The sequence below is a fragment of the Amia ocellicauda genome, chromosome 7 (genome assembly GCF_036373705.1).
Source record: "Amia ocellicauda isolate fAmiCal2 chromosome 7, fAmiCal2.hap1, whole genome shotgun sequence".
NCBI lineage: Eukaryota > Metazoa > Chordata > Actinopteri > Amiiformes > Amiidae > Amia > Amia ocellicauda.
The window spans coordinates 39,426,798-39,443,614 of NC_089856.1; the positions used below are offsets into that span (position 1 = coordinate 39,426,798).

At 37.0% G+C, this 16,817-nt stretch overlaps 1 protein-coding gene across 33 annotated transcripts in view; it reads right to left on the minus strand.

Annotated features, from left to right (window-relative positions):
* LOC136753423 (muscleblind-like protein 1) overlaps window positions 1-16,817 on the minus strand; it is a 101,559-nt gene that overhangs the window by 12,771 nt on the left and 71,971 nt on the right. For 18 of the 33 annotated variants that reach the window (XM_066709506.1, XM_066709504.1, XM_066709529.1 and 15 more), the window contains 3 exons: window positions 7,900-8,070; window positions 6,851-6,910; window positions 4,227-4,430 (listed from right to left, as the gene is read on the minus strand). In XM_066709506.1, the coding sequence (XP_066565603.1) occupies window positions 4,227-4,430; window positions 6,851-6,910; window positions 7,900-8,070 (435 nt within the window). The remainder of the gene's footprint in view (window positions 1-4,226; window positions 4,431-6,850; window positions 6,911-7,899; window positions 8,071-16,817) is intronic. The other 15 variants (XM_066709526.1, XM_066709518.1, XM_066709525.1 and 12 more) reach the window with 2 other exon arrangements.

A 16,817-nucleotide genomic window follows, 5' to 3' on the forward strand; every position in this document is an offset into this window, starting at 1 on the left:
AAAGTCAAACCACCTATGTTATAAAATATATCAACAACAGCGTGTTATTTACTTCTTCACTATAAATGAAAATAAAGCCCTGCTTAAGTTTCAGTAACACTGGCAGCTGTGTTATTTAGCAGTGTACCGGTACACTGTTTGCAGTATAACCAGAAATCTAATGCAAATACAAAAGCCAGACAAAAGGTTCATTGTTGTGCCGTCTCTTTCTACCAATGATTCAGTAATTTGCATTTTTCCAATTCGTTTGGTTGGAATAGAATGAAGCCGATGGCAAGCGAAAAAAACAACAATTAATGAATTATAATTTTGTCAGGATATATTTCACAGTAAAGCAACTATAGCTTTATTTACACAGGACATCTTTAGCAAACTAGCTAGCATGTAGCCTATGTATTCAGTGTGAATGTGCCCAATTGTGATCTTTGTCACTCACACACACTTACTATTATTATTATTATTATTATTATTATTATTATATTATTATGTATTTAATTTGAGACATGCTTTTTCCAAAATAGGCTGAAGCATATTAGTTAATTTCCAACTGTACGTTTTGAAGAAAGAAAAAGGAGCACCAATGAGACCTTAATCACAGGAGAGACACATCCGTAGCAATACAAGATTAAGAGGTAATGAGTTGTGACTTTAATTACATAAGACGTGTACTGCAATTCTTCATGTACATGATGTTAGCATTCTTGAAGCAGGTTCCTTATTCAAAAGTTCAAAAATATTGAAAATATTCAAAAGTTCAAAATATTCAAAAGTTACCTTAAGATTCTTATTTTTATAATTTATCTATCGATGTTATCCTTTCAGTCTTTTTACTAGTGCTAGTGTATGTGGAAAGAGATAGATATGATTTAGTACTTTATGTCCACTAGAGGGAAACCATTTACTATTCACTGAGGGGGTTTTAGGTCTGTCTACTACATTATGTAGCAGCTAAGAAAGACACTTACTCCAGAATGTTATCCTCTGAAAAACAGTGTTTACACTTTGGATTGATCCAGAAATATTGCTTATATCACCAAAGGCTTGACATGTTATATATATATATATATATATATATATATATATATGGGTGTCAATTTTGTTGTTGTTGCTTCCTTTGGCAGCTTTCAGTAAAACTCCAATAATGTCTCTGCTAGGCGTGAGAAACAAGCCGTGGAGACAATGAAAAAGAGGCTGTATCTCACATGCATCTCTCTCTGACGGTCTGTTTACTTGGCTTGTGCACACGTCACCTAAAATGTATTTTGTTTTTCAAGGCTTACAAAGCAGATCTCAATGACAGGTCAAATCCAATACATTTACAAGGATCAAATAGACTTTCTATTATTTTCCTTTGACATTAAATAATAATAATATGCAAAGTCTGTCAATCTATCTATCTATCTATCTATAAATATGAAAATACTCATATGGAGTATATCATATTGATTGCTGTGATGCACTGGTATCAATACACTGGAATCAATATTTTTCAGGAATAACACCATGCTAAGCAGGGGGCAATTACTAATGTTTTGCTCATTGGAAACAATAAGATAGTTAATTTCAGCCGGATCCTATGCATTCTATAAAAAGTCAGCTTATCATTAATTTTCTTCTCCTTTCATGTTTCTATCATTGATTAATATTTGCTTCAAGTACCATATTTTTGTCAAATATTAGCAGACATTCTATTGTTTAATTATTTAAAGTTACACAACATCTTGCATTTTAACATCTAACGATTTCTCAATTATTCAACCACCACTGACACAAGTAGGATTTTATGATGAATAAAATTGACTTTCTGTCTTGTAGGTAATTACAAAGAGAAGTGTATAATCTTCATAAGTTGTTTTTTGAATCCCCATGCTATCATGCTAACAGGTTTATTCTTTATTACATGGACAAGCCTCGCTAAAACCAGCAATCCAAACTCTCGATCCTACAGACCACTTCTGATTAACTGCAATGGCACGTTGTTAGTCACTGAGTCTAATGGTGGGCCCACAATCTATTAAAGACACTGTGTGTCTGCGCTATTGCAACATCATGTACTATTGTATTTATTTGAGGCTCAAATTGCAGATATACACAAGCTAAAATAATAGCATGTACCAGACAGCGGTATGTTTATAAATTAATTAGAACCACAGACGGTCTTTCCTTCCTCCACCGTTTTTAATGAGAAAAACTTAAGAGTGTTCAAATTCAACTACCAATATAATCCTGCAATCAAAATTTTGCAAACATGATTAAATAAAAGTGAGACAACTTCTACATATGGATAGCACAATGCCTGAATGAAAACCTTACACTACATGGAGCAGCCACTGTTGAACTAGACAGAACAAGGAGGGCAGATTTTATAGAGCTGTTCTTTTTTATTTTTATGCACACACACATAACCTCTGCAATTGTAGGTGGGATTACACACAGACATCCCATATAGAGATTGTTTCCACACATTTTGTTTTCGTATGGTAACATCAGCTTGTGCAACAACTCTGATTACGTGGAACTTCCCTTCTGACCTGTAGTGATCCTCTTTCTCTGCATTTCTGCCAGTTGTGTCACATATTCCTGTAAGGATATCTAGCGTTCGTCACATCCCTCTGACAGACACTTCGACTAAAACCAGAGAGTTGCTCAGAACAAATGAAACAGAAGTTGGTAAAATGGGACTTCGGTGTGTTGGATGACCAAAGCACTAATTATGAGCGTTAAGTTTAACCTGACTGTGTATAAACTATATTGTACACTTTATATGCTATCGGTCTCTTAAGACACGCACCTCCAGATTCCTGAACAGTTCAATCAAAGAATTGAACTCTAATTAATAAGGAGATTAAACATTATAAGTTACAGGGTTGTGCAATAATATTACTGCTTTTTATTGATTGACTATTTATATTTTTGAATATTTTTATTTTTTTATTTGTGGTGTATGTTTTTATGTATGTGTGTACCACTGAGGAGAAGCGCTACATTTTGTTGTACAGTTGTGCAATGACAATAAAGGTATTCTATTCTATTCTATTCTATTCTACACGTCTGTCGAACTCTCAAATGCTCTATTCGATCTTTTGAGCTTTTTGATTTTCTGCTGCTTAAGGATGGAAACATTTTGATGCATGTAACCTAAAGAAAAATGTCTGTGAAATGCTGGATGATTCTGGTAATTTTAGATTAGAAAGACCCAGAGGCTAGGCTTACTGTAAGGTATTAGGCAGCACTGAATACTGTTGCTTCATTTTCTGACAATGTCTTCTTCCTATTTTCTTTAATCACATTACAACAATATTAATCATTAAAATACCATGACTTTATATTAATTATGTATGTAGTGTTGTATTATACAACAGACACGATATTATCAGCAGAAATACACAAACAAATGAGGTTTTAACATAAGGTAGCTGCAAATGTAAATTGAATAACTAGAATTAATATTCAGTCCTACACTGAGTTACCCATCATCAGCATAACAATAATACAAAAAAATGTTTAATGCCATTAAACTTAATGAGAAATCCCATGTTTTGCCATTTAAATGTGTGGCTTGTCTATTTTGAAGTGAAAACGCTGTTAGTGGTTTAATTAATGTCATCATCATGAGTTTCAGACACCTTTCAACATTATTTTGAATCATTTACAATTCTGGTCTACAAAAGTCTTTATTTTTTCTTTGTTTAATTAGATGCGTATGGTAATTAAACAATGACAAATACTCTTTCTTCTCAAATCCATTAAAAGCAGCACAATATTGTTGTTTTCTGGGCGCTTAACTTCATTTGAAAATAATTAGTCTTACAATATTAATTAATGTATTTCTTACTTTTATCCTAATTGCTACAGCTTGCTTTTAATTTCTGTACATTTTTCACTTTAAAATTTTATTGGCAGAATTAGAGAATAGAAAAGGGTCATTCTAGGGTGAAGGATGTCACATTAGCAACAGTTCAGTATGATGACATCTCAGAGGCTTTCATACAAAACGTGAATTCAAAGGGGACAAAGAGTAAAATTATAATTAGTTGCCAAGGAACTCAGGGGATGGAGAAGGGGGGATGAGAATGAGAGGAAGATGAAGATGAAGGACGAGAAGGTGAAGAACGATCAAAGAGAAGGGGAATGAGAGCAACAACCATAACAGTGAGAACAGTGCAGCGGGCTGAAACGGGCGTCAGTGAGCCTGCGGGGGGATGGGGCGGCTTGCTCCCTCTTACCTCCAGCCGGTCTGTCCTCATGAGCTTCTGAGCTGCGGCGGCGGCAGCAGATTGCATGGGGACGCCCGGGTTTCCTGTGACCAGCACTGGGGCGCTGGGCAGGATCTCTGCGGGGACCAGGCCCGGAGACACGGGACCCAGGTAAGGGTTGAACGCTGCAGCTGTGGCATTGGTGGCTAGGCTCGGTGTGACGGAGAACATTGGCTGCAGAACAAAACAAAAGCAAGGCCATTCTGTTTAGGGTTGGCATTTAGGCGTCGGGTGGGGAAGGATTGCAAAACAAGCAAGCAAGATGGGCAGAATGCTTCAACTGCTTCAGTATGCGTACTTTTCAGATTAAAACTCAAGTCACACCAAAGCTCCCATTGCCCTGACTCATATCCCCCGGAATGCTTCAAAGACAACAGACCTCTCCATCTTTGGCTGTTGTGTGCGTTTACGCGGTATGATGAAAGAAGCCAAGCTGTTACTTGATGAACCCAAACGCCAACAACAATCAAATGTTTCAAGAACAATCAAGTTCCATGAAGCATTGCTGAACAGGAATCAGGTCACCAGCTGACTGTTAATGACCTCCAATCAGTGACAAGCTTTTGTTCTGTGAGGTTTGTTACTATGAGTTATAGTAAGTAAGTAAGGGGAGCAATATTATCCTCACAATTGATTTAAGAGGATAATATGCCTCTTTCCTTGACCTTTTCAAGCAAGTCATGCTGAAAGAGGTTTTATAGGGGAATAGGTTTTCTTCACAGTAGCATTTATTTTGTAAAATCATGTCCTTGAAATACACACACACATACTTATATATATTTTAAGGTCAGTAAACATCATAAAGTATCATTTTAAAGTAAGATTAACAGTCACTACCGAGTAGAGCAATGTTTAACATTTCCTCAGGTTTCTTAGATTTCCACTGATTAATACTATATATTTACCACTATATATATATATATATAAATATAAAAAAAAATCAATCAATCAATCAATCAATCAATCAATAAATAAATAAATAAATAAATAACTTTGTCACAAGGGTGAAGCATTGGCTAGCTTTTGGCTATTTAGGTTAATGCCAGTTTTAAACAAATTATAGGATTGCAATTGATGTGGTCTGTTTAATTTCAAGTTTCTTGGAGCCACAGATATTAATGTGCACTAATTGGATCACCTTCAATGATAAATCATGTGTGAAATTAAAATAAGCTCCCACACTAAAAATCAGGTTTCCTTTCTTCTGAGATCTTTATCATTCTGTTACACATGTGATTTAGTAAACGGGCTATAATGTAATTTTAAGATCTATTACGTATCACTTTTCAAAGCTTCTGTTACTCCCTATGCAGTACACCTCCTTCACAGAATCAGCTTTTCACTCATTCTGTCGGGTAGACGAGATAAAAAACATGATTGCCCCTGCAGAATATTAGCTTCTTTCTTCTTAAAGAATGAAAGCAAGCAAGAGAGAGCAAGAATGGAGAGAGAGAGAGAGAGAGAGAGAGAGAGAGAGAGAGAGAGAGAGAGAGAGAGAGAGAGAGAGAGAGAGAGAATGCCCTCATTACTGGCAAAGTGACAAGAAAAATCATCCCTACATGGACCAAGGACAAACCTGATGTATGTTTGAAATCTACTGCTAAGTCAAAGCAAATGCTGCACCCACTGCCATTTTCATTTAAATTGCTGTAAGCAGCAGTTCATTTTTAACTGGACTTCTTTTAACTTAAAGATCAGAAGGCTTGTATAATGCATAGAAGAGAAAAACTCTGTCCTTGACATTTTCTGGACCACAAACCTACATGTTATGCAGAAAAAGTGAATGCTCTACTTATAAAACCTTGTGAGAGCTTCAGTCTTCTGCGTCATTATAATGCAAACCTCCTCAAAAGGAGCATCAATTATGGCTTTAATGAACAGGTAAATTATTTGTCTCCTGCCAATGGGAGTGGGTCATAATCATAAAAGCTTTACCATGTAAAGTTGACCATTGTTTGTTTCCCTACTGAGAAAACAAAACACAAAAAGTCTTTCAGGAGAATCCCAATAGGCAGTTTCGAAGATTGCTTTTAATTTTTTTAGCATGTTTTTTAAAGCTTTAAAACTCCAGGTATTATAGAATATCCTGTCATTTGGCCCAGGTAAAATGCAGTAGGTTCTAACTGGTGCAGATGTACCTACACAACAGATGCAGCAATGTCCACAGCACTAGCATACAGTACGGTACAGATCATCTTGTTCAATAATTGCACTGCGTTCTCTCCGCTGTGTGAAATGTGCAACTGAAATTCTGTTTCACAGTTCTTGACTGCGTGTGAGCAGGACAGACAACCTCTGACCCAGGCCAACCCCCCATAATCTGTTCGCACCCAGGGAAACCAATCAGCTCGTATTATTAAACAGTAGGGCCCAGGAGGGCGAGCAATTAAGAGTCTGGCCTGGTGGGTTTCTGCTCGCTAAAGGTCAACTACAGCAAGGCTTGGTTGGTGCCTCTGCTTCAGACTCTTCTCTCTCAAAAAGCAGCAGCTAAGGAAAACAGTGTGCAGAGCAAACTACATTGTTGTGCTTTCCCACCCATTTGGTAGGGAGTCACTGATTTGTGTTCTGTAAAATGATCTTGAGTGTTTTCCTACCTTAGGCAAAAAGTCAGGACTCATAATCCTTGTCGTGCCCATACCATTACAGGTTGTCCCCTGGAAATAATAATCTTCACACAATGACTGCAGCACAGTAACAGAAACTTCTGCCCTATTTCTTTAAAATAAACAAATAAATAAAACCCCATATTGATTTGCTAAGACCCATTGCCAATTTATGCAAGTTAGTGTCCTACCATTTCTGCCCAGCCCCATGCTCATTCCTGGGATTACCTAAGCTAATACTGTGCCCCCAGAAACGCGGCCATCGCTGGGACTCAACCCAATGATGTCCTGGACATAAGGCTCAACTTACAGAGCAAAGCATGCAACAAGCTGGGAGAGGAGGCTCAGCCAAGCGGCCCACCCTGTTCCAGCTAAAACTTTAAATGAAGAAGCTGTTCGAGAAGCACAACTTGACTACCACAGTGCCGAAACTGAGACTGATCAATCTGAATATTTTTTTTTTGTATCATTATTATGTATATGAATGCTGGTCAGTCAGTGTTTTTCAAATTTTTCATTTTATTGTATCAGTTTCTCATATGTTACATTTTTAAGTATATATTTCTTGACTAAGTGAAACGTATTGAGTTTTAGCTCCTGCAATTAACACTCCTAAAATATCAATCAGACATCATTCCATATGCTATGGTATTAAACATTAAAAAGAAGCCTAATGGGATGCCTGTTGACTTTTCATTAAACGATATTTATTTACATTAGCAGTTGGGCATGTGCTAATTTGATAATCCCCCCACCCCAAAAAAGAGCTACAGTGTTTTGAAACGTGATACCAACCCAACAGCTTGGCAAAAGAGCACGGTTTGGTTAAACGCTACAGTAGACTAAACAGAGAAAACAATAACTGTTTCATTCTTTTTTATGTGTTCCCGTAAAACAGAGGCATCTGTCAGATATCTGAGCCCTCCTATCATGTGTCCAGTTCTGTCTGTCCTCAGAACAAATCCCTGATCCCTGCCTTTGAGTATTGTGGTATCAGTCCCCAAGCTTCGTTTCTACTGTGATTTAAAGTGTTTGCTTACCATGGGTTGTAACTGAGTACCAGGCATCATGGCGTTGGCGAGCTGCATCTGCTGAGCTAGCATCGCCATGTTTTTCTGCTGGATTAGGTTATTGCGTCCATTTATCTCCAACTGTGTTTTTAAGTGGGGAGGAGGGTGAAGATATTTGCAGTTTTCTCGTGAGCAGCGGCCCTGAAGCAGAGAGAAGAAAAATAAATAAATACATACATACATACATACATACATACATGCATAAATAAGAATCAGCAAACAAATGCAGATGATATTTATTGCACACACTCAGGCAGCATTTTAAAAGGCTGCGATTTCAGTATATTTCCTGGCAGCAGCAGACACTGGCTCTGGCTGGAGGGGGACAGACAGCGTGTGATACAAATTAGCAGCTGTAGAACAGATAAGACATATTATGGCCTCTTTAATATTTAAGGAAGTCTGCATTGTAACTGGCTCAGAGCAAACCGCTCCTTCATCAGGAGCTAGAAGAGCCTTTCAGTCCCCATAACCACATCATTTCTGAGCACCCTCAATCCATCAGTTTATTTTCTCAACACTGTACAAAGAGAGAGTAGTAATTCATATTCATTTTTACCTTTTACACAAACTTTTTTTTTCCATACTTCTATCTATCACACACATTATTTGGTTTTCTCATGAATATTTAGCAGATTAGACCTAAGGGTAGGTGCCTGTCAGCAACATAATATTGGTATAATTACAGCGAGCTCTGCATAACTCGTGTAACCTGTAGAATGTAAATAAGGTGGCTGAGTGGCGTGAAGTGCTGTATTACAATACAGTATATTCAATATGCAATACAGTTTGTGGAATGCATGGTGTTTATACACAGGGCACTTTAAGAAATAGTTAGGTCTGAGCATTGCCATTTAAAAAGAAAATGCATAGCATAGCCTAGTGTTAACATCAATTTTTTCACACTGCCTTTATTTTCAAGGGCTCTCCTTTGTTTTTAGCTGAATAACTCTCCCCGTTACTACCCATGAAACGTTATCGATTACCACTAATTCTAAAGGCTTTCTATTTTCGTCACCCCCTCGGCTGTTGACTGACTATCTATACCTGCCTAAAAAAAGCACCCAAGGTTGCCTGGGTAGGAACAAAAGGATTGAACTCTGTTAATGGAGAGGATATGTCTGATCCAGAACATTGCCAGTCTATTGTGTTCATATTGTAAGTGTTGGCAGATCATTGTTTGTGACAACACTATTTATTTTCCTTCAAGATCACTGTGGCGTACAGCAGAATATTTGCATATGAAATTATTTTCAAAAAACGAAAATCAACGTACTATTTCTCTTTGCTTTTTGACCACATTTTTGAAATTGTATTTATATTGTGCATGATTTACTTAAAATAGAAACGGCTGCAATATTGTTACATATTTACTAGATCACGGTTTAATTATTTCTGGTAAGGATAAGCATAGATTTACATAATCACCTGCACAAACCTAGTAAAGTTCTCAAAAGTGGCTTGGTGTTTACCAGAAATATATGATCTCTGACCAATAGACACCAGCCAGAACTACTGAATTGATCGTTTGTTGTACAAAGTTTTTAATAATAATCTGGTTCCATGGTCTCAGTTCCATGTAATGCAGTTCCATTATGAAAGATGACAGAGTAGAGTGTGTGCAGCGGTCATCCTTTCTGAGCTTTTAAGTGCAATTAAACACAGCAAAATCATTACCATTATCCACTTCCCTGCACATCCAAACACAGCATGAATTATCAGGGAAAATAATATTGTACATCCACAAAACATCCAGGACAAAAAATAAACTATTTCAACAGACTGTGGTCTTACAAAGTTGTTGGTAATGCATCCTTCTAAGAGTGATTTTAAGTCTGTAGTTCAGATTAATAGTCCTGTACCATCTGCCTCACTTGTCCCCCCCAAAAAAAAAAGAAACATATGTGAGGAAGAAAGGTTTTCGATTTTTCATCAAAAAAAAAAAAAAATTACAATTACATGGAAACACATAAGACGTCTCAATGGACAATAAATTGAGGCAATGTTTGGCTTTTGTATTCAGAAACTGCTATAAAGTCATTCTTCCCACGATAATCTTTGACAAGCATCATAGTACAAGCATTAGTACAATCTTAGCACAAGCATTAAAAGATCATGTAGACAACTGTTAATGGAGTTTTAATTTTACAGCCCTATTTACAGGATTTGCGATGGGTGCTAGTGTATGAGGCAAACCACAATCATTTAATCCATCTGTTCATTGTGGTTCCTGACATATCCTAATGAATGACCCCGTCCTGAACTGGTGTTTATAAAGGAATGAACCACCAATCAAGAATAATACTTTGACAACATGGATAAAAAAAAGTGTTTCTGTAATAAAACTGTCAAAGGGGTTATTCAGTAATCATAACATACTGACTGACACAATCCAGAAACACAAGCTTATATGAACCCACCATTTTTTTAAGTATTAACAATTTCCAATTCACAATTCCCTATAAAACATTAGATATAATGTAATGCATAATTTACAAAAAGTAACAGCTAGGAAATGGTCCTCTGAAAATGTTTTAATCTCAAAGAAATTCAACTTCTTAAAATTAATCTTTGCCCACCAGTCCTCCCATCACCACCCATAACTAATAACGAATAAGGTGGATATGTTCTTGTTTGTTAGTTTGTAAGCTGCATGAATTAGGCAGGTGGCTATATTCTACACCAGGTGTTAATAGTGTAAATGAGAGGCAAATGGTGGTGAACACACTCAACGACAATTCAAATAAGTCAACATCATGCGTCAGTAATTATAATGAACGGTGGCAGGATTCAGGTTAGGTCTAGATAATGGACCAAAATGAAAAAAGGTTTCAAATCACAGACAGACTGCAAAAAGAAACACGTTGCCAAGGCAAGAGTTTTCTGCACACGACCCGAGGGTATTTTATACCGACTTAATGAATACATTTAGAGGTGTCAGGGACATTTTAGGTCAACACAAGTCATACATGACTATGATATACACATATTAATTTCATTTCAATAGACTCATCAGTTTCTGCTAAATGAAATCAGACCTCTATTATTGTGGACTTTTCATGAAATCATCTAGTTAGGTTTATTAAAACAGTCACTTATTTGTCAGTCAGAATACACGCAGGTTCCAACAATGAAAGGGATCATTATGGTTCTTAATAGCACTGCAAAGCTGCTTAAATTGAATGTTCCTATCTGAATGTTTAGTGATGAAATTAAAGTTGAAATTAAGTAATTATTTATTTTATTTATTTATGTATTTATTTATTTCTTAGCAGGCTTACAGTTTTCCCATTACAAAAACCTACAACTGGGACATTTGAATTAAAATTCCATAAACAGCTGCTTAATATACAGTCAAAGTATGGTGTTTCTGTTATAATGGTGGTTTCTTTCCATTGTATGTAAATTATCTTAGCTATATTAAAAGTGACATCTATCTGCCACATTTCAGTTTCACAAAAAATAAGAGTTCTGCTATAAAATTGGATGGTTTTCATCCAAAAGAAGGCTATTTTCCAAGTATTTTATTGTCCTTTGAACCCCTGAATCTGATTCTGCAGCCAATTGCCATGACTCACAGGAGCTGACTAAAGTTCTGGGATGAGAAACACATTTTTGTGGTTGGCAATACATATAAAAATAAAAATGTATTGCAGAGAAAAATGTACCTCAAATGCAAAAAACAAACTAAAGCTAAACTAAACAAACTAAAAGAAAATGAAAATGTTTCTGGTCAAAGCACTGGGATTTTTAATAATTAAAAAGTCTTTCTTCTCTAATACTGAGGGGAAAAAACACGGACAGAAACCTAATCATTTATATAAAGAACGGTAAACACTAGCTATTTTTTAATTAACATGCATCACTGAGAGCCAAAACTAATATGCAGAAGAATTATACTTTTGAGGATAACAGCATTTAACATCTTGAGCATGATTTGTAATGAATTCAAAATAATGCGTCAAAAACGGGGGAGCCGTTGTATCCATTTCAGCAGCGACAGACGCAGGTCAGAGGAATCGTTCTATAAAAAGACATGTAAAAGGACGTGAATTATGAGCCTCTCGTCTATTCCCTAATCGTATCCTATTTATAATGCAGCACTCAAATGGGGAAATGTGAAACTGAAACCTACACCAGCTGAAATATAATTAACTGGTAATAAAACCCTACTCTAAAGAAGTAACATGTTAAGAAAGTCTGAACGGCAGAATAAGCTAAGCTAATGTCAACTATTCCCTTCAGAGATCCACATTTGCATACTCTGTCGTTACTGGCAACTTTTGTTTACTATACTGACTTTTTATTGCAAGTAAAATTAAAAGGGTTAAATACACAAATCATTCACACGGCTGCCTTTATCGTAATTTCTACCCAACTGGTATCACTGCAACCCTTCCAAGAAGATTTCCTTTAGCCATTATGAATTTCATTATCAGTTATAATGTCCATTTTTTCTTCTTCTCATCATCCCTAAGAATGAGGAGAATGTAATGCGATTTTTTCCCCTTGCACTGAATTCTTTCATCTTTTGTCGAAGTCTTTACATGATTTGGCCTACAGCAAAGAAGCTATGTGTGCTACTCTTCTCCCGACATCTGATTTTCCCAGGTCACTTGTAACTGTGCTGTCAGATTTTGGTCATAGGCAGGTGTCTAACTGAGGTCACCCCATAACTATCTCTGCAGTCTGCAAACAAAAGGGGGTCTATACTATCTGGTCTCTTTAGTTTAGGTACTGTACCAATGTGATATTTGTTTATTTTTCCATTTCTCATTAATAGGATCGGATGGATATGAGTGTCTGTTTTCTATGGCTGACCAGGTGACAGCTCTCCTTGCCCAGGTTCTGTAAGGGGAGGCATCTGACCTGGGGGAAACAGTGTTGTAACTGCCCTCCAGACGCGATTCTAGGCATTCTTCCACAGCATGACTTACTGTCTGCGAAGCGGCCCCCCACTTCCAGTGTGGGGAGGAACCCGAGCCAAACCACAGTTTAACTGCGGCAGTGTGGGTCAAGGTGGACAATAGATGGTCTAGCCTTTGGATTTATACTGACAGGCTCGAGTTGTTAAACTCCTGAATTCCCTCTTATTATTTCAGTCTGAAGTACGTAACCCAACAACATGGAATACAAAGAATACAGTGGCACAGAACCCTGCCCTTGTGTTTGTCTGCCTCTCCAATAAAGTGGGGTCAGGGACAGTTTAGAGTCTGGAAAATACAGGATTTTGACTCTATGGGGGTTAGGATCCCTAATATGTATATGTAGTATGTTTTGATTCCACAGATTAGACACAAGCAGTGACTGGGCCACGTCTGTTCGCCGACAGAATTGCCTTCAGTAAAACCACTATCAATTCAAGTTAATTAAAGACACAAAATATTTCTGACCTTCGGCTGCCTTGACTAGCTTTAAGAGGATTAAGTTCCTGTTATCCAGACTGACCTAAGCTGTATTTCATTGTAATTACCCTCAAGGTATTTTAAGAGAAGTATCAGGTGACCAAGGCGTAAATTTAAAACCAAGGTGAATTTTATGACTTTACAAAATCCTTCAGTTTATTTGATATATACTTGTAGCATTATTATTATTATTATTATTATTATTATTAATAATAATAATAATACAACTAAAATGGCACAAATACTGTGAAAATTACAGAGCACCAATATGTGCATCCAGGCACACTGAGAATCACACTTCTTAATGACGAGGAATGTAAACCCCACATCAACAGCCCAGACGCCACTCACATGATGTTTTTCTCTTAATATCATATCAGGAGTATTTCGGCAGATAGCCCAGGCTCATCTAAACAACCAGACACAGTGTTGTTTCATAAGGGCAGCAGTATGACTTTAATTCATTTCTAACCATCCAGTCTTGGAGAGGAAACTGACCGACTGACATGCTGTGTTGCCCAGTCCTTTTAATAACATCCTGAAATGCTTCTGAGCATTCAAAAGCATCACTTGGGTTAAAAAAAAAAAAAAAATCTTAAGAAAAGTTAAAGGATTGGTAAATGGTATTAATTATCTAAATAATTAATAAATAAAATGATCTGGACATTACAGACATAAAAATGATTATAAACTTTCCCCAGCAATCCTATTCTATGATAATGACAAAATAACTAAAGCTCCCACTTCCCATTGCACTCTGGGAATTTGAACCACACAGTGATTCATAAATGTTGCTGCCAGTGTTTTTCATTAATTTTGATTTACTGTGTAAATGTAAAAATTAGATTTCTGTAATATTCCATTATTACATTTCCCTCCTTGCAAGAAGGTTCCTACTATTCTTTCTGTTTATTATCCCTTATATTTAACTGCACTGAAGTTACTGGACATCAGTGTGAAAAACACTGCCAGATGCTGCTGTATTGAATTGTCCTTTATACACAACATATATAAAGGTAGAACAACTTCACAACAGGCAGTGGGCTCTTTCTAATGTAACTCTATGTTGGAGTCAAAGTTGTCAAGGTTGGTCTGAGTGAGACCTAAGCCTTTATCCTAATTCCACACCAGCAATTATCAGTGGCAGGTCTATAGGATTATAACACCATAGGATAGTTTCTTATCATTAAACATATATGTTAAACATGTCTTGGGGGGGGGGGCAGAAGAGTACTGAACTTTCTCAGCCTGTGAACCTCGTGTGCTTTTTGATTCCTCAGAGAAAAGAAAAATCGGATAAACAGAAAGAATGTAACCGGGGTTGTTAGCAAACCGAGTCGAATATCACATTGAGTTAACTATTTCTGATGCACAAAATGGAGCATTCTGAGGATAGATGTTTTATTTGACATGTCAGCGGCATAAGTCATACTGTTAGCTTTGAAGAGCTCCCTCCCACGTACCAATTAACACAATACAGAAAGCAGCATTATCTAACACTGTCAGATGTTCTGTTTGGAATTCAAGGCCATATATCTGGATGAGTTTGCCCTAATAATATAAACAAAACTAATCACAGAAATGAAAGGTAAAAGCAAAGTGGATTCTACTTTAGAAGGTATATTTCTGCGGTAGTAACACAGACGGATGTTTCTGTACGTCTCTTGCACACACAAGAAGACTATGTCCCTGCATTCATTTCATTAAATCTCACTTACTCAAACCCAAGCTTTCCAAACCAACCCACCTGTTTTAAAAAAAAAGAAATAAACTGAATCTGGAGCACAAGATTAAATGGAGAAAGCTATCTGCCCTTTACACCAATAATCTACAAATAGGCTTTGTTAATACGTTAGCACCGTGTCAAAAAGTCAACCAAAGAGACCGTTATGGTGCAGGGGGAGTAAAGTCTATGCTGATCTAAATATGTAAAACCCTCTTTAACGTTCTAGACAATTGGCATCAATCCAGTGTTCAGACTGATTCATATTGGTTAAATGTTTCTGTTAACGGGGACAGGCTGACATGGAACATCTCAAGTAGGATACATAAAGGTCTCACAATTCGATTTTTCAGAAGAAGGCCAAATTACAGGCGATATTAGGTTAGTCACTCAAGGAGAAGTGAGCATATGAGTATGACGCAAGATCGTTCTCATGCAGGAACCTAATACAACAGAGAGGGAATACAAAAATGATACGTAAATAAATCAACCAGGCCCAATGGAAAAATGAAAAAATGTAGCTTATAAATGACTTACGGCTTATTTATTGTTTTGATTAAAAACAGGACACCAGTCAAAATCCCCAGCTGAAATCTAATTGGAGTTTATTAGTCTTGTATTAATACATTGAAGTAACACATGGCGGATGATTCACAACTAGCACACGTGAACCAAACCCAAGCTCTACTTCACCACGAAGCTATGTCTTTCTCTACCAAGATGTGAGTATTGGAAGAATTAACGGAAATACCTGATAGCTCATTCCTTGGCTTTTTGCCCTGGCTACCAGTTTTGTGTCTTCTGTAAGTGCAAAGAAATCCTTAATGTGAAAATAAACATTCATTGGTGTACTACAGCTCGTGGTTCTTTTACCAAACCGAGAATGATTCTGGTGTCCGGCAAGTAAGATTCAAATCTCTTCTGCAGAGATAAGCCTGCTACGGAAAAATGAAACTCACTTCTGACTTCTGAAAGGAAGGACTAGGACTAGGCTGGTGTAAAAAAACGAGATGACACGTAGGTGACAAGAGAGGAGCCAGCACCTAGGGGCGAAAAATACATGCCTTGATTCAGTCTGTGAATTCCATGCCAATTTAACCCAATCTAACGGTCTATTATCACTGTTCAGAGCTATGGAGCTGAAGAAGTGGATATGACCCTTGCAGCTTTATTGTACAACGCGATAAATCACTTCACATCTCCCCAAGGTGTGTCATCAGTCTATTTAGTCTTTAAATGTACAGTAATGATGAGAGCATCACAAAGGGCAGGTTCCATTCACTTGCTATTATAGCTAATCTATACTGACATCTAGGAAGCTCTGTCAGGAAAATAATAAGTAGGGAAAGAACACCAATGTGCAAAATCTGTTTTAGATTATACATCCTCACATCTACTATCTAAACAGAGGAACTCTTTTGGTTATTTTATACATACTAGCTGGCATACATCGCAAAACCACTGACATGAAACTCTGCCACATGTAAGGGAAATAGGCCTAATGCATGGTGAAAATGAAAGGTCTTTACAAAAAGTATAGGGGCCAATTGTTTTTCCATTTATATTTAGGCCTATTTAATTAATACACTTTCATCTTACAAGCAGGACACTGCTCTTTTTCCCATGAGCCATTTCAATTTGAATGTAGACGGGGACCAAGTCTCAAACTGGCGTGTTTGTGTTAGGTTGAGAAGTTAACACTGCTCGGTTAACTCTGCTTGCTCTCCCCGTGTGAGATATGACTGATAAATGAATCATCC